At 30.1% G+C, this 23,482-nt stretch overlaps 1 protein-coding gene across 1 annotated transcript in view; it reads right to left on the bottom strand.

Moving 5' to 3' along the window:
• Window positions 1-17,008, bottom strand: part of LOC129968601 (calsequestrin-1-like) — a 56,363-nt gene extending 39,355 nt beyond the window's left edge. Inside the window, exon 1 of the mRNA XM_056082663.1 lies at window positions 16,533-17,008. Within this exon, the coding sequence (XP_055938638.1) occupies window positions 16,533-16,760 (228 nt within the window). The 5' untranslated portion in view covers window positions 16,761-17,008. The remainder of the gene's footprint in view (window positions 1-16,532) is intronic.
• Between the last annotated feature and the right edge of the window lie 6,474 nt (window positions 17,009-23,482).

The following is a 23,482-nucleotide window of genomic DNA, read 5'->3' as shown; positions in this document are numbered from 1 at the left end:
TTAAAAACTGCAACCTCAGCAACTTATTAGAGCGCGTGTTAGAGATAATTAAATAAAAAAGTGGATTTTGGAATCAGAAAATAAGAGAAAATTTTAGAATAAAGTAACACGGACTAATTTGAGATATTATGTTTAATAATTAAAATTGTGATGACAATTTATTAAAATCTGGATTGAAAGATTTCAATATAAGAACATTTTGGGTTGGAAATACCAATTTTTACAACATTGCTTCAATAAATAGATTACACATAAAAGAAAAGATAAAGTCAAACATTATATCTTTTCTTCCTCACATGCCTTATGCCTACCTCATATAACCCTAAGAGTAAGCTTACCACATACTGAGAAACACAGTTTTGAATGGAAACGAATGAATATATAATAATGTTGCGAAATTTCCGGGTTTCGTTTGGATAGAGGGAGTTATATGGTGTGGAGAACACTCAATCAGCAGTAGAAAATGAAACAACGACATTTATTTACACGAAGACACACAGGACAGCACAAAGACGACAACTATATACATCACAGAAGACGATTATCTTCAGCCCAGACGTGCAGCATACAATAAGACTCTACTGCAGACAGTAGCACACAGCTAAGTTCAGCACTAGCTTGACTCCGTCGTTGCTCCGCTTATCCCTGGAAGACCAGTTCTTCACCGTCTATTCCGACTACTCTCGCGCTACTCAATTCAAGATGACTCCCCGGCAGCTGCAGCTCCTTTTATAGGTCTCAGGAGGCGGGGCCTCTCAACCAATCAGGAACGTTCGAGGCGTATCTCGGTTCCTACTGGACAGGTCGGGAAAATCCTCTATGTTTCGGGTATAATCTATTTTGGCGCCAAAGTCACCAAATTCTTCGCCAAGCCGCCAAATGGTCGCCAAACTTCGGGACCTCCGACGCGACACCCGTACTCCGCCCAATGCAGATGACTGTAAAACATTCTTTCTTATGATGGGACCAACTATGCTGGGAAGCCGCATCACAGATTCGTAACAATAATTTCTAGCACAATACATACATCAATTAATCTCTAATGATTCAAAGGGAAACGTAAGACCTCGTTACGAGGATACAGCATTTATGCTATAGAAAACGAAATTCTACAACACGGGAACTTGATAATAATTTGGTTTTAACTTCCTTTATTTATAATCATTTTAATTTACGATAGCAAATTTTGCAGCTTACTACAATATTGGTTTCTTAATCATGCACCGACAAAAATATTTATCATAATGTAATTTTTTAATCTATACATATTGTGGACTTTTCATAACCAATCTGTCACATTGATATTCAGTGTAGCATTCAGTTTAGTATTTAGAAGGTTACAGTGTGTAAAATGGTTAGTTTAAATTTTCATTCTTGTTACCATTTAAGATTTTTATCTAATTTTCGTTTAATCGTAAAAGCTTTACAATAAATGATCTTATATGAAACGATCCTTAGTAAATAATATGTGATACACACAATGGTCATAAAATGATTGATCCCTACGCAGCAACTGTAATTAAATTATGTCAAATGATTTTATTTTAGATCAAAATGATTTCATTCGTTTTTGTAAAGAAATATTCCTTAAGACTCTTTATTTTAATGCATCCCCTATATATTTTCAACAATACTATATTTACTTCGTCATTGAGCCTTGTAATGTCTTAAAAAATAATCATTATTATTCAATTTTCTTGTTTTCGACATTAAATACTCGTTTATGGTGTTATGCCACCATATTATTCGTCTTTTTAATATATTACATCCTTTTATATAAAAAATGAGGCAAATTCGTATACTGCAGATTCAAAAAATGTGATTTTTCTAATTCACACATAATAGTGTAATGTTAATTCTTTGATATTTCTGTCGTGCCATCTACAAAGAGGTAGATTGGTTGGTTGGAGTTGGATATTAATGGTGCAAAAGCCAGGCATGGCTATGCTGCGCCAAACGTATGGTGAATATATGAACATATGGTTATGTAAAATTTCAGTGAAAAAAAAAAGAGTTCTAAATAGCGTCTAATTCGTTTTAAAAAAAATGACTAAGTATTTAAAAGTAAGTGGCACACAGTAAAACTAATCATATATGATGTAAAAAGCCAATCGACTGTAAAAAAAGGAAGTTATTAGAATTAGGATTTTCTCCCACTAGATCGTTAAGAGATAAAATCGTTTATTAAAAAATGATCGTCGTTGGAAGTTAAAATCTGGCACTCGGTTAAAATATATACAACTAGTGTGTTACAAAGAGGTAGAAATACTGCATTAAGGTAGTAATTTTTTGAAAAACACAAAGAAAAAGTTTTGAACATTTTCATAAAACAGACTGAAAAAACTTTTTTTTTGGGGGGGGGGCTAAAAAAAGGTATAACACAATGTTTCTAGTTTAAAGGTTTATCAAATTTGTTTTAATTTTGCGGATACCATAAGAAATATATTATTTAGTTCCTGAATTTAAAAAAAATAAGCTGTATATCTATCCATTCTTTAAATATTTGGATTCGATTGATAAATGACAAGAAATTTTCAATTTCTTTCACATTCCGAAGCACCGAAATAACTAAAAAATATTTCTAAATAAACAGATTACTTATTCCCTAGTTCAGGAACTGCAGAATGTATCGGAAAAATTATTGTATCAAATTTGAATTAAAAACATGCATTACATTTTAATTTTTGTGGTTTTTCAAAGAAAATTCTATAAAAAGCTCGATTTTGCTAAAATATATCTAAAGATTTAAAATAGTTTTAAAACTATGTAAATGCAAATACAAAAATCAATGTGATTTCCCAAAAAAGGGACTTATAAACAAAATTCAAAAGGTTTTATAAACCAGTTCAAACATTAAGAAGATTAAATTAAAAAAATTCGCCATTTTGCAAAATAGCGACTTTTTAATGTAGTCACCTGCAATTTGCCTACATAATGTATTACTAGTTTTTAATTATACTACATATTTAATCAAAATCTTTTATCTGATAAATATATAAATTACTTTGAACCCATTGATTTTTTTTTCTCTCATTAAGGCAGTAGGCGTGATATAAAGGATAGCTCTAAAACTGCGTTTCTAAATTCTTATACCCAAACGTTACATAACAGTATCGAACAAATCGCCGTTACGGTTTTATGGCCTATCGATTTTTCATTTAGTCGTTGAATTAAAACTGCCGTGAAACAGTCGACATACGCTTCATCGGAAGTTAGCCAATTCAATATCAATAATGGTTTGAAAGTCTGCCAACCGTATAAAGCTCCTTTAGCTGATATTGCGGAGGATTTTTTTTTCAGTTTCATTCCGTGCATTGCTATTTATGAACAAATCGATTGGACCTTTATTTGGAGTTTCCGATTACATTTAAAGAACTTGTTTCAGTGATCCAATAATCGATATTTGTCGGTTAAAAGATACTAAGAAACGAATCGAATAGTTTTAGACTAGTTAACATTAACGGTAAATTTTCGATCTGTCAGACTTGGTAACTGCTTAGGATAGTTAGGGTTAAGGGATCCAGTAGGAAAGAAAAAAAAAGTTTTTTAGCCTATTTGTAACAGAGGTTTCAGAGATTTTGCGGCCCTAAGAATGCTTATTATGAAACCTGTCTTTTAATAACTATTCAAATATCAAGAGAAAAAATTATCTTGTATTATCATGTGAAAAGTGATTAATGTGATAAAATTCTTGTTCAACAATTAATTAAATTCTTGTAGTTTTATTAGATAAAAATTTTCTTTCTAACAAATAAAAACATTTAATTACTAAGATAAATTATAATTAATAATAAATATGAAATCATTATTTACAGCAGGAAATAAGAAAATATAAATAATTAACGAACGATTAATATTTTAATGTATTATAAAAAGTAATTATATTTTTAATAATTTTATATGTGCTCATACTATAATCGTAATTTTTTATAATTCAAAAGAATTGTATTTATTATAAATTTATATATTTGACATCTAGGTGAATTGATTTTTAATCCACCTGTTTGAAGCTCCTTCAGTCCGGCTGTCTTGTCCGGCTGTCGGCCAATTTGTCAAACAAATTTTTAAAATACAGTGATTATATGAAATAAAAATACTAGAATAATATCAAAATTTTTACAAGAATATTTGATCTGTTTCATTATGATGACTTTGTCAATACAGTTTGCCTAAATAAATATTGTGAACAACATGGATGTCTCTCAACCAAAAGTGATATATATTAATTAGATATGTATTTTTCACAAAATTAATAAAAAAATTAACTTAAAATAAATCACTAAAATGTTTATTAATTAAATTTAAATTTATAAATTTATTGATATCTGAAACTAAATTGATCAGTGCATTAAACTAAGGGTTTCATAATATTTTATATTCATAAACATTATGAAACATTATCTCGTTTATAATATATTATTAAACATTTTATAATATGTTTCATATTATATTCGAATTATCTGTGTAAGCTTATAAAATACCTAAATTCTCTGATGGTTCACATGAATTAGGATCTGAGTCATACTAATTTCAAGAACTATAAATTTACGAGCAATTATTTTTTTGTTCTAATTCATTTGAAAAAGAATATTTACAAATAAAATGTATAATACATTTGTCACATTTTTATATAATTTTGTTTTATAATATCATCTGAGTAAATAAAGGCTACATTTTTTGCTAAGCGGTTAAATTTTTTAAAAAGAATTTTCAACATTTACTATGCCGATAAATCCTTGTAACGCTTGATATGAGAATTTATATATCTTCCTAATTAGGCAATGCATCTTATTTGAATATTTTATTGTAATTACATTTACACCGGAGCATAAAGTCCACTTTCAGTGCTAAAGCATATTCAGATCATTTTGACCTTTAAATTAATTCCTGCTTCGACTTAATTATATTTAAGTATTAAAATTTTTGTAATTCTATGCATCAGCCAAAGAGATCATCGTAGGCGAAAAGGTTAATAACAAACATTTATACAACAAATGTTAATTTATAAAACATTACTTTAATTTACTTCATGAAGTATACATATAAAAAGAGCATGAAGGCGAAATTAGTTAACTTGTTTTCATGGAAAATATGAATTGAGTTTTCTTAAATTGCATATACACATTTCTTTTTAAGAACGGAAACATAAATTTCTTCGCATCCTATATCTGACGGCATTTTCGAAGGAAATGATGATAATTGTGGTTGGTTGGTTGGTTCACGGAGTTTATTGGCGCAAGAACCATTTTTGATTAAACTGCGCCAAACATGTGGTAAGATTTAATCTTATTTTGAAAGTTTTAAAAATTTGTTCCTAAATTATATCATTTTCCTGGACCTGTCAACCTGTAAAATCTACAAAAAGTAATAGTATGGTAAAACAGAATCTAAAAGTTATTCAAGAATCAAATCGAAAAGTAAAAGTCAATCATTTTTTAAAAGGTAAAAAGATGGGGATGGAGAAATTTATGAAGAATATCTTTTAATGATGTGAGGAGAGTGAAAGTAGCGAATTCCTTCATTGTTAAATTGTGGATATTCTAATAAAATGTGAAGAACAGCCATAGGACACTGACATACTGTACATCGGGGTGCGGGTTCCCCAACAGCAAATGTTTATGTGTGAGTCGTGTACAGCGCTGGAGTCTTTAAGTCACAGAATTTATTTTATCATTTTTTCTACAAATAAAGTCGCATAATCATACTTTATGCATCATTCAGTTATGCCATTGTATGAAAATAACTGAAAAAAATATTACGAAAACTTCAGTTCTATTGCATAGAATTTATTTCCATACTGTAACCTTGATGACTCGATTTAACCGAAAAGATCGTATAATCTTTCGAATTATATCCTCGAAAAAATAAATCTAAACACTAATGACAACTATGCGTTCCGTTTTCTAGCAATCTATTAAATAAAAAAAAATTAAAATTTACGAAGTGTTGTGGCAAAGTACAAAGTTATTTTTAAATATTCACTTTCATCACAGAGAGAATTTCACGGTGTTATTTCTCAAAATTGAGAATATGATTGCGTTGCCTCATACAAACAGTGATATATAAATTTTATATTTATAAAAAGAAGTGCTTGTGTACACGTTTGACAGGAGTACTAATTTTGGCCCAGATATATTTTAAAATAAGAAAATGTTTCTCACCTCAAAGCAATCTTTTTTTTTTTTAATTTTAAGTAAAAATTAAGAGAAATAGTGAAGTTTTTCACCGAAATTTTCGAAAATATTATAGCACAAATTTAATTTTTATAATGTTAAAATATTAAAAAAAATCTTATTTTTTTTAATAGTCCAATTTAATTGTCATGAAATTTGTTTCCGAATTTCGACATTTTTTAAATTTTTTCTTTTGCCTGATTTTTAATAATGGATCTTATTACTGCATTGAAGTTGAAAACCATTTTTATTCTTTCATGAAATATTTAATAGCCTGATTTTCTTCTATTACAGAAAGCCAAGGATGAATGTTTCTTCTGATTTTTTTTGTTCTGTTGAAATGAGGAATTAAAAAATCAAGTTACATTTCTGTTAATACAGCGCGCAATTCGAAATAGATTACCTAAATGCTTAAGGTTTACTGGCATTTTAAACAGGTTTTTTATATAAAACAATTAGAATTTTGCTTTTAAGTTGTTTTTTTTTAGACGTTACGTTGATTTTTATACTTGCATTGACATACGCTTTAATACTATTATTTTGCATCTTTAGAAGCCATTTCCACAAATTCTAATCTTTTACAGAACTATCTTCCTCATAAATTAAAATCTAATGTATATTTTTTTTGTTCAAATTTGGTATACTAATTCTTCAATAAGTTCCGTAGTTCCTGACTTAGAGTAATCTATTCATTTAGAAATATGTTATAATTGTTTTCGTGCTTCATAAGGTGAACAAAATTGGAAATTTCATGTTATTTATCATTTGAAATTCAATATTTAAAGAATGGATAGAAATACAGCTTATTTTTCAGTTCAGGAACTAGATTATATATTTCTTAGGCTATTTGCAAAAGTTTAAGCGAATCATTTGGAAACCTCTAAACAAGAAAATTTTTGCTTTATACCTCTTTTTAGCCAAAAAACGCCCTTTTTTTCGAATTAAAAAAACAATTTGACACATAACTGGTATATTTTGGTTTATAGATGTTTTTCCAATCTTTTCTATGCACATATTCAAAAACATAACTAGTTTCGAGCGTTTTATTAATTATTTTTATTTATTTATATATATTTTTAATTTATTCCGAACGTTGTCGTATACTTTAAATTAATGAAAGTGAGCGAGCCCATATTCCATGAAGACCAGGTAGGTGAAGGTGGCCTTTGTATATAAATTTCAAAAGCATTCATCGTTTATTCATGGTGGAATAAAAAACAAATTTCGAAATTTGATATTACAAGGGGAGGACACGAGGTTGAAAATTCAGTTCGGGATGAGATTTAGCACAATGGTAGTTAGCATACATTTAGAATGTTCACTCAAGAAAATATTAAAGCTCAATGGCTAGAAGATTTCGAACAAATGGCTCTCAAACGTTCTGCATAGCTTATATACTAATATTGTGTCGCCGTTGCCAAGCCGCGAAGAGTATAGTGGTTAAGATACAAGCGTAGCATTTTTATTTCTAATTTATTTCAAATTAATTTAACCATTTACAAACAGTTTTCATTAATATGTTTGGCAACGGCAACACAGTATTAGTATATAAGCTATGCAGAACATTTGAGAGCCATTTGTTCGAAATCTTGTGGCTATTGAGCTTTAATATTTTTGTGAGTCACTATTCTAAATGTATACTACCATTAGGCTAAATCTCATATAAAATGGCAAATGCAAAGAAATTATTTTACAGAGGCAGAATTCAAAACTATTGATTTAAAGTGTTGTGCATCCTTATTCTTTTATGAAATATGTTGCAAATTTCTCATCATTGATAGAAATTAAGATAAAAATCAGTTTGAATTTTAGGAAGGAATGAATTTTTGTAATGTATATGTCCTTGATGCTGAATTTGGGGAAATAGTTTCCCAGTAAGAAACTGTGAACTTTGGGCAGATTATGAGCGTCACGAGTGCTCAGAATTTAGTTTTCAACATCCTGCATTTGAGAGTTATATGCCTCATAGAACAGAAGGAAAATCGATGCTTGTGTATTAGTAATCGCATGCCTTTGACGAAGAATTGTTACGAAATAGCTTATAAACATGTGATCTTAAGAAATATCTCTTTTAACGATTAATCTTTTGAATGCGGTTAATACACAAGTACTAGAAAACCGAACATGTTCTTTGGGCATTTTTTCTTTACCGATTGAAGCCAAAATTTGACACATAATTGCCATTAAAGTCACAATATTACAAACCCAATTTTATTCATTTAAGTTATAGTATTTTCGAGTTATCGATTTTACATGCATGCATTGAAGCAGACCGACACACGGTTATCGCTTTGATGGATTTAATTCTAAATTTGATACAGATGTTCACTTTGGATATTAAATTAGTAAACTAAATTGTAGTAACCTAGCTTTTTCATTTTGTAATTATTGTGTTAACTTTTATTCGGACAGCCACACAGACAGGCTTCTGAAACGATTTCGTTCGAAATTTGATAGAAATCTAACAATTTGATGTAAAACACATATTGTAAATTGACCTATCTATCTCAAAACATCCTTGAGTTTGACGTCAGAGTCAAAGATGACGTCAAGTCATCTTTGAGTTAACGTGTCTACAGAAGTCATAATTCCAAAAATGTGTTTTTTGAACTTGAATTTTTTAATGATTGCAATATTTTCTCTCTTTGTATACTTGGTAAGCGAGAAAGTAAAAATATTTTTAAAGAAAATTAGAAAAGTATATTTTTTAAAAAAGACTTTTAACTTCAAATTCACTTCACTAACAACTAATTTAATAAATTAGTTGCTAGCTTTTGCATAAAAAAAGTTTAAAGTATGCATTTTTTAATATTTTGGATGAATTTTTGACATTTTTTATTGCTTAAGATTTCTAAGGTCACAACCAAAGCATGAAAACCACTGAACTGGAAATTATATCAATGACATTTCAGCCATCATTAATCTATTTAAAAATGAAAGAGGAAGTAATTATGCAAAAATAACAGAAAATAAAGTGATTGGCCAATCGTATGTACGTGTCTTTTCCTTGATAAATCTTTTCCTGGCTGTTCTATTGTTTTTATTAAATTATCCATAAAATGTATAAAAAAGCTTGGTCTACTTTTTCATGTAGAGGCATTTTGCGACCCTAGACAGTGAATAATATGAAGTCCTATCGTTTAGTAACCTGGTCATTTCAGTTTTATATTTTAATACATTTTAAAAAAAATCAACTTGCTAATGATATATTTTAGCTTAATTCTTTTAGCATTTTTGTGAAAATATATATAGATTTATTTATTTATTCATTTATTATAGCCCATGACTGTCCACTTTATACACGATATCATTTAAGCAAATACGTGGTGTTCATACATATCGTAATGACTAACTGAACGTAAGGAAACAGATAGAAATTTGATTAATAATATATGAAAAAGAGTTAATATTATCCTAATATTTATTAATTAATATATTTCGCAATTAAAAAAATATTGTTACGAATCTGTGATGCGGCTTCCCAGCATAGCTGGTTCCATAGGAGGTCCCAGAGCTTGGCGACCATTTGGCGACTTGGCGACGAATTTGGCGACTTGGCGCCAAAATAGATTAACCCGAAACATCGAGAATTTTCCCGATCCGTCCAGTAGGAACCGAGTTACGCCTCGAACGTTCCTGATTGGTTGAGAGGTTTCTAGCCCCGCCTCCTGAGACCTATAAAAGGAGTGGCCCGCAGCTGCCGGGCAGTTGTGGACCAGTGGAGTTGAAGAGTTGTTGTGAACCAGTGGTGAATTGAGGAGTAGTCGGGAGTGACAGAGCAGAGCATAGTAGTCGTGAACCAGATCGGAATTGAGAGTCGTGGACCAGGGAAGTCGGAGAGTCGTCGGAGGCGACGGTAAAGAACTGGCCTTCCAGAAATAAGCGGACCTGCGACGGAGTGAAGCTAGTGCTGAACTAAGCTGTGTGCTACTGTTTGCAGTAGAGTCTGTTGTATGCTGCACGTCTCGGCTGAAGATAATCGTCTTCTGTGCTGTGTATAGTTGTCGTCTTTGTGCTGTCATGTGTGTCTTCGTGTAAATAAACGTCGTTGTTTTATTTTCTACTGCCGCCTGGTGATTGAGCGTTCTTCACACCATATAACCCCTACTATCCAAACGAACCCCGGAAATTTCGTAACAATATTTATTTGGCAATTAGATTATTAATATTCTTTTCATCGACTTCAATATCAACGCAAGGCAACTGCCTAATCAAAAATCTACCACTGCTTTCATGATAGTTGCATGCATAGAGAATAAAGAAACATACTCATAAGAAAGAATTATGGTGCCTATATGAATTAATGAAAATAACATTCCTTAACGCTATAATATTCTTCTATATATGAAGTTTGCGGATACTAAATAATGTGATTTATTTGATTATTTGCTTTGCTCTGTGTAATTTTATGCTAAGAAAAGGAATTAAATTTATATCTTTTTAATAACAATTTAATTGCATGCATACGAAAATGCCTATTTCAATTTTCGAATGTCTATAAATAATTATCTATTTCATAAACACAGAGATAATATTTCACTGCAGTAGCATAACTAATTACTTCGGCAATCGAATTCTTATTTTTTCCCTTTACTTCATCGTACGTGTTTTTAAAAATGTATTGTAATCATCTAAAAAATTGATATTTTAAGGAATCTTTAAGTTTTAGATCATCCAAAAAATGCATTTTTAGAATCGCTGGTTCATCTATGGAATGCGAATACAACTAAATGAACTGGATATATGGAATTCAAAGGATGGTTTTCATATCAGATTTGTAGATCTATATCGGTTTTGAACATGCCAGAGGGAAGATTATATATTTGAGAGAACGATAATTCAAAAGTATAAAGAACTGAAAAGATGAAACATGGTTTGTAATTAAATAACAGAATCGAGTCAATTTTTGTATCCACTTGAAAGACGTAGTGAAATGTTGTTCTTAAATGCATTTTTGATTCTCTTCCTTAAAATAAAACGGGTCATAAAGTATTCCGCAATGTTGAAGTATACGATAAAGTCTTGGGGAGAAAAGACTTATCTTCCTTTCCCGACGAAACTTAACTTCATGGTTTGGGCGTGTATTATGAAGACAAGAAAGGCAATTCTCTTCCTTATATGACAAAGTGGAGGGAAGAATTTTTTTTTTTTTTTTTCATGACAAGACGGAACAAAAAGCATTCCATGGGAAGGAAGTATACGATAAAGTTGATCTTTTGTAATGATGAAACTTAACACAAAAATACAAAGTACTCAATTGTATGAGAGTATACGATAAAGTCCAAGAGATATAACTCAACGTTTTTTCGTATAGAGTTTCATGGTGTTAACTAGAGCACTATTTTTTAAAATGTCATTGGCCATAGCAACATCAATTACCCATTATTTTCAACCGTAGAACTCATTTTCAAAAAGTAATATTTAATCAAAATTGTTTTTAAAACAAACAATAATACTGTTAAAATTAAAAAGAAAAAAATCGTATAACGTCATATTGCAGTCCCACAGGATAAAAATATTGGATTGCGCAATTTAACCTATAATCGAAATTGTGAAACTAAAAAAAATTGGATTTTACAATTTTGTGTTACGATGTCCTTGTTCTTCTTGTAAGGAGTATTATTGATTTTGAATTGAAATCAGTGTTTAATATATTACTTGAATATGAGTTTATTTCTGTGTAATTTGATTAACAGCCTGTTTAAAAGCTACACAAGAACCGTTTTGGTATAGACTCCGTAATTTTGAACCATGATTAGCTCACGAGGACTATACTCTCTTATTCTAATTTTTCTATCAAACCAAGAGAACGGCATTTGACCATCGATTGGTATACTGCGTACCAGGAGCGTTGAATTAAGGTATCGAATTGGTGGCCATCGGATCATTAGAATTCATAATCCATTCAATTTACCCTTTTGTACTTCGGAAATTTACAAAATGCTTAATTATATATATGTAAATGTAAGGATTCCTTTTCATAGTTAGGAAACACAAAATTATAGTTTTGTTGTAATTCCTAACGATCAACGCGAATGTTTTTGTTTTTATAATAATTATTACCTAATATGAAAAAAGCATGTGAAAACGATGCATTCAGAATGGCTCGTCAGATTCCACATAAGAGTACAAAAAACGAAGACAAAACATAAAGTTCTCAATCGACCAACAAATTTATTTGTTAACAGTTATTTAATTTATATTTGGTTGAATTATTTAAATTTACACTTGGTTTATTGTTTCAAGGTCTTCTAAAATGTTCTGTAAAAAATAATAAAGCTTTACTTGTCTAATGATGACCGATTTTCTTATTAAATTAATTCTTAAAATCTTATAGAATATTGTTTCGGAAAATCCGTCAAGTGAGTATAAGGTAAGAAGTCCAATACTCTCGATAACGAATAATGACACTTTATTAAACAAAGAAAACACGAAACGCAGTTAAAGTGCACAAAGTGACAACATTTGCAGAAATGAATTACTCATTAGCACAACAGCAAATTAATACATAAATAGCAGCATAGCACAAAATGCTAAAACACTGGAAGGCTCTCTCTGCGATTAAGATTCCAAACAGAATTCAGTCGGCTGTGTGGGCCTCCGCTTATATAGCATCCATGATAAGGTATAAAATTTTCAAGAAGTATTTCGAATCTTGGTTCCCAATAATAGTATTGCCATAAGTCTTGAATTTTCGAAAACCTTCATTTTTCCACCAATTCTTTACCTATTTTGTAGCCATAGTTGAAGATTATTAACCTAGTTCCCATTAAACATTCAGTAAAATGTCTTTAAAGTCTCTCTTCTTTACAATAAGAAGTAGGCGGGAAAGCGATATTACACATTCTCAACAATATTTTTAAATCAGTTCTAGCCACCGTTATAAGATGCATCGAACCTTGACTAAACGTTTGATAGAGTTTTTGAGTCAATTGATTCAGTTGTATAACCTAAGTAGGAATTGATTGATGGTGAAAGAAACTATATTTACTATTGCCTTATTCCAATTCATTACTTAAAAAAATAAAATATATAAAAGATTATATATTTGATTAGGAACGGCAAAATGACTCTTGCAGTGTAACTATACGCTTACACAAATGAATAAGTTACCAAGAATGCTCACAACACTCTTTGGTTCGGGTACAAAAGTCCAACAACAAACTCGGAAATAAAATGCCTAATGCTTGAGTTAAGAAACTAGTAGTTTTAAGTCTCCCAAACAATGCTATAAATTGTTAAATGTTCAACGTTTGAAGATATTCGTTATATCTTGTAGGGCTTACTTTCCACAGAAGTTCAAACAAAAAGTAATTTAATTTCAACTGATTAGTTAAATTAACATCCAGTATTTAGAATAATTTCGAAGTGCAAGAGAATGAACTTCGCAAGTTTGAGACATGATCATAGAAAAAAAGAATACATGTGAACAGGCACACTTCCAAATACCACACCACACCAATATGGCAGTATAAGCGTTAACTTTTTTAATACTAATTTGACAGGGGCATCTACTTATAAATCTACGGCTAACGAATCTACGGAAGAATCAGGTACGGAGCCCTTGGTGTCCACACATTGTTGACATAATCCTTGAAAAATAATATTTTTGTGCAAGTTTCTCATACACTTTATAATATGAAAAAATTTAACTGGTTTTTAAATAAATTACAGGAGATATATTGTTTATGAAATGATTTTACAATAATTTTATCTTAAGATAAGATTATTTTTAAAATATAAGTCTTTCTAAAATTTAATAGCTATTTTTTTCTATTGTTTGATCTACACTTAACGTCAAAATTGGAGATAAAATATTTTGACAAGGAGTACTCTTGAGATAAGCATAGAAAATACATTGAAGAAAGGCATTGAAGAGAACTGATAAAATATCGGGAATCAGTTTTATTTTTAGATAAAGAGTTTCAATAAGTATTAAGAGCAGTGGGACAGTTTTAAAAAATGGTGAATAACAGCCACGATGCATGATTTATAGCAAGATATTTTTACGAATAAAATTATCCAACGAATTTTCCCATCATTGGAAGTATTCATACTGATCATGAGAAGTGCAAAACATATTAAATAAATAAAACTGGATTTAGAAATTATTATCAACAGCTATAAATTTCATAAAAAGTTTTCTGCTATATCATGAAAAGACAAAATTTAGTAATTTTTTCATGCTGTCAAATTTTGAAATTTGAAAATTTAAAAGAAATTATTTTACTGTTATTAGTATTCTTATAGTTATGTGGACTTGGTGATCTAGTATACGGTCACATATAAATGAATGAATAATTGATGGATATTTTAATACTTTCAATGCTACCGATTCTATGAAAAGACAAATATTAATTCTTCCGGCTGTTGATATTTTTTTATACAAAAAAAAAAAAAAATGGAAAAGTAAAGATATTCTTCAGATATACATTAGAAAGTTCAACCTATCTAAACTGGCATAAAAGACAAATTTTAGAACACAGAAACCTGTAATTAGAAGTATCTGAAAGACGAGATATCTCGTCGGTAGTGTTGAAAGTGTTAAAAAAATTTCTTGTATTCAATTTATATTTCATTTATGTTGAAAAATCTAATATTTAAATTTATGATGTATATACGATGAAAACTTCATAAAAGTCTACGTTAAGGAATTCTCTTTCATCTCTAATTCCTTTTATTTACCTTTAAAATTTACAAACCTTCGGATTATAACAATTTACTTTTGATTCGAACGAAATGGTTTACTAAACATACAGTTGTCAGAAAAAAAAGCTAAGCAAATTGAGTTTCAATTAGTTATCATTTGTAATTGGTATAACTTATAATTTGTTTTAGACTAAAATTCTTCACCAATTTCAGTTATTTAGTTCTATTTAGGAAAGTCAAATTTAACTAAATGAAAAAGTCAATTTTTTAAAATTCTTACATTATTAATTATTATTTTGAGTTTGTAATGTGCAAATAAAAACAAAATGAAAAGAAAGCGAGTTTTTTTCCGTAACCTTTTCTAGGGTCATGGTACTGCCAAATTCACCAATCTTTGCATGAAATCATGTAGATTGCCATAAGTTCTGACAAATTTTTCAAAAAGGCAGAAACTTAGATGCTTTAATTCTTTATATCACACAGAATGGTGTGTCTTGATTAGTTACTTAGCTATTGATTAACCAAATTAATTAATCAAATTAAATTTAATAATAAGCAAAATGATTCACTTTTCTGAAGACGATCTCTATTTTAAAAAGATTTTAATTTACCATGACTAGAAAAACATGACCTTTTAAAGCGTTATATATTAAAACCTCTATGATAATAATAAAAAGAAGATCTCCACTCCTTAAAAGTGCAATCAATTAAACGAAATAAGAAAAATAAGTTCTAATTATATTGAAAATAACTAAGAAAAATGCCATTTATATTCATTATCTTTAAGGGGCAAAAACTACTTTGTAAATAAACGGACAAAGAATCACTCTTTATTGACCTTGAATATACTTCCGAGAGTCTGACCGGCGCATGCTTAGTGGCACTTATGTCAGTCATTCTTTCTATGCTGACTGAACACAGATTCTGCATTTGGAACAAAAACAAGCAAATATATTGAATACTAATTTTAATCAAATGAGTAACACAATGCGATAAAATAAGACTTCTGTTTTTGACCATGTCAAATTTTTGAGCATTTTTTGGGAAAATTGTATACTTAATTTTAAAATCAGAAACATCAAACTAAAAATCCATTGCACGAAAAATAATTTTCGTAGTTTATTTAAATTGCTTCATTCTTTAGGATTTCAAGAAGTAAATTGAATTTTCCGTATATGATATCAAAGTGTAGGAAAAAACATAATCTAAAGTTGAAATCTTATAATGCTTTATTTTTTTCGTTTTGCCCAATTTTTTGAACATAATTTTTCAAATATTAGAGAAAAAATAGAAAACGACTCAAAAATTCTAGATTAATGAGAATTTAATAAACTAAATGTAAACAACGCCTTGAAACTTATAGAGAACTAGAAGAAACCACTGTTGCAATCAGTTTGTCTGATTTCACTGCAATAAAAAAATACTATATAAATAATGACAGTAGAAAAATTTAATATTGCTGACAGTTCCCAAATCTTTAATCTCTCTTTTGTAAAACTGCGGAAAAGTTCTTATTTTTTTGTATTCAGAATTCTTTAAATCAATCTAATTCAGGAAAAGTCAGTTAGCAAATGCTACAAAATACCCTTTGCAGTGTTCTCAAGAACACTGATGGGAGAAGCGTGGTTTTTGAAAATGATAGACTTATATAGAATTCCTGTTTTTGTATGCAACATATCACAATCTTAAAAAAAATAAGAAAATATTTACCTCAGCGAATGTTTCCAATTCATTTGGACATTGTGATTTGGTAGTAACGAGTGGATCTTTGACAACAATAACAGAAATATCCGCTGCATTCACAACAGTGGTGAAATTATCGGCTGTCAATTGGCAAACCCTCTTGACACCATCATGCTTAGGGGTTTGCAGAAAGGGCAAAATCGCACCTTGAACTGCCCCCACAATCAGCAAAAGCAACAGAGCCTTCATCTTCATTGGATCAGTAACACAACAGAAAGAATTAGGTAAATCAAAAATCGAACTGATTTTTCTTTTGTAGATTTATCAGTTTCACAAACCTGAATACCGATAATGAAAGATAACAAGAATTTTCTTAAGAGAGCATTTATGATGAAGTATTTATCACGTAAACTTCAAAGCAATCGTTCAGTACACGTGCAAACACAACCTTTGCTTGGCGCCGAAATAGAATCACTTATGCCAGATAAAAGTCGCCATTGTTCACTTAAAAGTTTTGTCTTTTTACGGCTTGGTGTTCTGACGGAAAGAAAAAGGAAGTTAAATAGGAAGTGCGTCATGGCGAGCATTTTCTCCTTTATCATAAATGCGAATGAGGTAAGTGAAGGAGATATCACATGGCTCTGGGTGCATTTCGCTGACATTCATTTGTTCTTGCATCTTGTTGGGAATGTAGAGAACAATAGATTTCAGTTGGGGTTTTTGATTTACGTGATTTCGAAGTATTGGTTTGCCGATTTCACTGTTCGATTCTATCCTATTTTGGGATACAATGACGTGATATTGATTGCTTTTAATCGTAAAAAATGTGTTACATGCAAAGACATACATGTTACATCAGACGGAAAAATTATCACTGTATGGAAGTTGCCGCAGCAGTAAAGAATACTCAGTGAATTTAAACTGTCAGAATAAAGTTATGCGTCTGCTGTTATTTGAACCTTAAATGTCATTGTAGTTCTTTGGCCTTACTGTTTGTGAAGTCAAGAGAATACTTACAGAGTTGTGATATTTGTTATAGTTATAGCTTGATACCTTTTATAATTATTAAATTTATGAAAGTTCCATATTTTGAGACAATCTTCTGGTTTTTACTTCGTCACAAAAATAATATATACGTGATTATAAGAGTTGCATCTGAATAGAAATTTTTATTCTCATGTTGGGTGAGAGATTAAAAATGAGGAAAAATGAACAGATGATAAAACTAAATTATATATAAACACGAAAAATAGCATTTCCAGCTTTTGCAGAATAATTTCTAATTTGAGAAATATTTATGTTTAAGGTGATTCTATTCCAATATTTTATTGAACAAATTTGACATAGAATATGGTAGGCCATTATATGAACTAAATTATGCGAAACATTTCACTAATAAGAAAACGTGATGTTTATTATTACTTTTTTTTTCAAATTGTGCATATGTGGACTTCTTTATGTTCCGGAAAATATTGAGTTTCACAATGGTAAATTAAAAACGCAAGAACTGATGCATTTAAAATGTGCTTGTATTCTCACATATTTTGCAAGAAGTATGAAAAGTGAACTGCGATTTAGTAAATGAGTACATTTATATTAACTAATAATATGCAATTTTTAAAACTAAATTATATGATTTAGTTGCATTACGTTGGTAACAAATGCACTGAAATCAAGAACTTTTAATTTATTTTCTCTGAATATGATTATACAAAATAACGTGAATAAAGTGTCTAAATAATTATTTCAATTAATAAAAAAAATCTTGGGTTTTGGCATTTTATCAAAATTTTATTATATCCTTTTGTTTGATGCAAATAAAATTTTAATATTTGAGATTCAGTTTTTTTTACTGGATTTCATAAAATTCATTACAAAGAATGTTAGATATAATCAAAATTTAATGCACTAAAGTATCTTATTTAAAATAATTGAATTGATGTCAAATTAATAAAATATAAATTGTAACCAACTTTCACTTTGGCCACATATCCAGTTTTAATTTTTAAAAACTAATTGCCTTGTTTTTAAATCATAATGTCGAATACTTTTTTTTCCTACCAACCAAAATAACAAATATATACTGGTTAATAAAGAAGTTCCCTTATTTAAAGCGTATTAAGAGAAAATTTACAGCTTTTCTTTTATCTTTATTCTTAAATCTAGTCAGAAGATTAAGCTAAACTTTATTTTCTATTTTCTATCTCTTTGCAAAATAAATACTTTTTGAATACCGTTTACATAAATGTACTTTAATGGTCAAAGTGACAGTATTACTGTCAAAAGGTTTATGCCAGGAGACAGATTTAGCTATAATAAACCATGGTGACATTAAAACTGGTATCGGGGTTCCCAAAAGGCTACAAATACCGCTGGTGGTGGGTGAAAGGGATGGAAGAATGTTTCTAAAGCAAAATATTGCTGTGTTTGATTTTGCAAATTAAATATTAGTGATAGGCAAGAAAATACCATTTGCTGTTTAACCTTGCTATGCCATTAGTTGCACCATAAATTTTGACTTGAATCAAATCCACATATTCGAAAGATATTAGTAGTATTCGGATTTAGCCTCGCAATCCTCTGATTTGAAGTGAATTCTTGACTATATCACATAAGGGCCACGCTGGTAAGGTCTCGGTTTCGGAACCGTAGGTAGAACCCGCTTACATGAAGAACCGTCGTGTAAGCGGGTCTGGTGCAAGCTAAAACGTCCTGACCAAACGTCCTCCCGCTGGTGTGGAGAGGGGGTGCCAGCTCAGGTGTCGTCCTCGTCATCTGACCGCGGTACAAAATTACGAGGTCCATCCCAAAATAGCCCTAGTGCTGCTTTAAAACGGGAAGTTAATATAACTAAACTAAACTAAACTTGATAATATCACAAGTCATCGAATCAATTAATTGCTTTTGTAATATATTTTCTGAAGTGTAAATAATGCTATTGGGATTTGACCTTAGGAATTTGGAACGTAAGTCCGATAACATAGATGTCACCTGAGTATGGACGTATATCTCCCTCCAATTTTCCACACCAATTGAAAAATTGAAAACATAATCACTGGTTTATGGGAATATATCTTTGGATTTCAAAAAATTAATATTACCAGAATCAGTTGTTGGTTTTCGTAGTATTCTCATATTAACTATAGCTTATCAAAATTTCTTAAATTTTGTATGTAATGGTTTCCAAAAAACTGCATTAGAATTTTGAAATTTTAGAAAAGTCTGTCGCTCATAAAAAACAACAACAAAAAAACATGCAGACTTAGAAGTTGTAAAATGCCTCCTAATCCCTGAGCTGATACAATTTTAATCTCACATACAATGAATTCTGGCATCGTTAGTAATTACAAAATTAACTAAAGCTATAAAATTTGTTGTGAATCGCCAGTTTTTTTTAAATATCTATCAAAACATTTTGTATAACTATAAACATTTCAAATTCATTTAATTGAAGCACGTACTAGCATAGTATGCATTCTTTTAGAAATTTATTGCTCACTTTTCCATAGTGAATAAAATATTCCTCTATTTTTTAAGATCCTGTAAGCAAAACTATATACATAAATTACCCCAAACACAAAAGCAATAAAGTCAGTTTAAAAATTTATAAAATTACTTGTGGCCGATTATATTTATTGCCGATTGCCATATATAATAGCAAGTTAAACCAGGGGGAATGGTTTTTCCAAAATGTTTTCGTACACTTTCTAATTCTAATTCACTTTGTGCATCATTAACCGTATAGCATTGATGAATAATATAAAACCTAATAGTTCGTATGATCTTCAGTGATTTTATTTTTGGCAGTTAATCGCTGAAATGTTAATACAAAGTGCCAGAATACGCAATTTTTGAGCTTTTTCTTAAATTGAAACTAAAATTTGGCACAGAATTGCAACTATAGTCATATCCAAATTTCATTCATTCAAGTTGTCATGTTTACATGCTTGTGAAAGTACAAATCGATGACGGATTTGATTCCAAATTTGATAAATATCTACATTTTAGAGGTTAAATCAATTTATTAAATTTTATTTATGTAGCTTTCTTAATTTCGTAGTTGTCGATGTCGCTTGTACTTTAGAAGATTGGATAGACATATTTCCTCAGAATGGATTTCTTTCAGAATTTGATTATAATGTTTAAATTTTGTTTAAAGATCATGTATCAGCTGTCTTTAAAAGTAAAAGTAAGTAAAGTTTCTTAAAAGTACATGTGTCAAGTTTCTTTAAAAGTGTTTTTTATATTATCTTATTCATAGACTAAATTCTAAAAATGTGTAATTTTTTGACGATTACAAATGTTCTTTTTGTATACTTCGAATATAAGATAATAAAACAAAATGTATTGAAGATCACCTGAATTCCAGATAGATTTGCTAAATTGCTTCTTAGCGAAAACAGAGTTAAAGAATAAAATAAGTCAGTAAATTTTAAAGATCTTGTGATTATTTTGTGGTATAAAATTTTAAAACACTATAATTAGGTTAGCAACTACATAAATGTAGGATGAACATAACAGCAAAAAAGACAATCAGAAAAACTGAAGATTAAAAATGGTAACAGATGAAGGTATTAAAATAAAATCAAACGCAGTTTTGCACGATAACGTGTAAAAAATGCAGTAAATGTGAAACATGTCCTAATAGTCCTTTAAGCCATACAAAAACACATGAAAAGAAGTGTTACGTTTCTAAAGGTTAATCGAGCAGTTCTGATCACCCATTGACTTTTTGTTCTTTATTCTGAAGTTAATGAAGTCGATGGAAATACAGTAACACACACACACACACACACACACACACACACACACACACACACACACACACACACACACACACACACACACACACACACACACACACACACACACACACACACACACACACACACACACACACACAGACTTTCAAGGTTTCATGCAGCAATGCGACAATTACACAAAAATCGGAATCACTGATTGAAAATCAATATGAACCCTTTCCCAACTATTGAACTAAGAGGTACTCGAACAGACTTAGCTTAGAATGCTGATAATTTTTTTTCACTTTGATCCAAAGCCTCCACTTTTTTTCTCCATCTCTCTCCAGAATATTTTATGAGGAATCAATTATTAATAATTATTAAATATGAAAACCTATGAATGCTGTAGATAATTTATTGCACATTTTGTTTGGTATTCATATGCGGACGAGCATTATCGAGTTGACTGACTAAAGGTGAAAGTGTGTTTGGTGAGGGAGGCTGTAATACCTCTTTTGAGGTATTACAGCGTCTGATTTATCATTGGAGCCTGCTGATTTATCATATCTGAGGAGCCTGCTGATTTATCATTTCTATATTCGTATAAATTATTTTTAATTGAAATAACTGCAAGGAATTTATATCATATAATAATTACTTAATACGTTTGAAATGCAACGGTCTTCATATGTAGATAATTAAAAATTTTATGTTGCTTATGGATAAAGTAGCGTTTTTTTCTTTTTTTTTAAGTCGCAAATTTTTGATAATTTTTTTGCTGCACTGCTAATTTCTAAGCTGACTAGCCGCCATTGTATGTATGCAAGTATGTATATATATAATACTAACGAAGTCAATTTTATTTACTCTACACTTGAAACTTAGGAAGCAGTGCACACGCTCACAAACTATTAATATGCTGATATTTTTTCTGATTTTATGTTATTTTTTAGAGACGATTGAACAACTCTTGTTATTCAATTATATCTCAAAAATATTTATTTGTTTTCTGCCAACAAAATTAAAAATATATATATATAAATGAGGATTTTTAAATACTTTAGAGTATTGGGTTTTAAAAAGTTCTCAGTAAAAATGGAAAAGGTTTTGGCTGAAGGAATGAGAGCATTAATATTCTTGAATTTATTTATATACATTGACTATTTCTTATGCCAAATTTCTTGGCTTCGAGGTTTTTTTTTATTTATATAAATTGTTTCCTTTTTATGGCAAGTTTCTTGGCTTCGAAGTTTTAAAACATTTTATTTGTTGAGAATGTTTTTTTTAATCATTTTGAAAGTTTTCATTAGAATCAATATTATTTTCCCCATCGGTTTTAACCGCAGAATAAGAAAAAAAATAATACTTCTGTTGTTGAACAATTTATAACTCAAACATGAAAGTTAAATATATCCAAAACATCTCACAAAAAGCATCTCAGGGTTATAAAGAAAAGAAAAATAAGGAAGCAGCAAGGTTCTTTTATTTGTCCAACACTCGCCAATTTTTCTTTCTTCCCACCGATACCCCCGCCTGAGTTTTCCCAGTTATTTTTCTTAACTGCAACCGTAGCCGAGATGAATAACGCTATCTGATTTCCCTTGGGTGACACTAACCCGGGCACTAGTTCGCTGTGACAACATTCTTGTGGAACTTTAACTGTGCCTGCGTATTAGCCCTGTCGGATTGTGTTTCGCCCGAACGTGACAGATGGCGCCGCCGTCGGCGCCCAAAATTCGAAACAAAGAACTTTTCGTTACGCTGCGGAAATCATTTTGTCGCGCCCTTTTTCACAAAGAAAAATATCTTTTCAACTGCTTTTTTATTTTGGAAATGGAAGGTATAAACTTGTCAAAATTGTTATTCGAACTGTATACCCGAATAAGGCTACTTAAGAGATAAAAATAATCTTGGTGTGTAAGTGAATTTTGGTTTTGCTGCCGGATAAAAAATGGCGGCACAAAGTTCTTTTGTTCTGCTTCAATAAATTTCGCAGTAGACAATGCCTGCAACTTCTGCTTATTTATTATAGAACATTTGTTCTAGCCATGGAATGCCTACATTTGAAGCAATTTTTTTTAAAAAGAAAATGTGAAGCAGATTGGTTCTTCACTGCGTTTAAACTCCCAAAATATCTGATTTTGGAATAGAAATTTAAGTTCAATACCTTCTTTCAGAAACTTTAGTATGTTCTACCAGTATTGTTAGTGTTCCATATTTTAATAACGCTACATT

The sequence above is a fragment of the Argiope bruennichi genome, chromosome 5 (assembly GCF_947563725.1).
Source record: "Argiope bruennichi chromosome 5, qqArgBrue1.1, whole genome shotgun sequence".
Taxonomy (NCBI): domain Eukaryota; kingdom Metazoa; phylum Arthropoda; class Arachnida; order Araneae; family Araneidae; genus Argiope; species Argiope bruennichi.
This window is presented reverse-complemented; position numbering and strand designations above follow the sequence as displayed.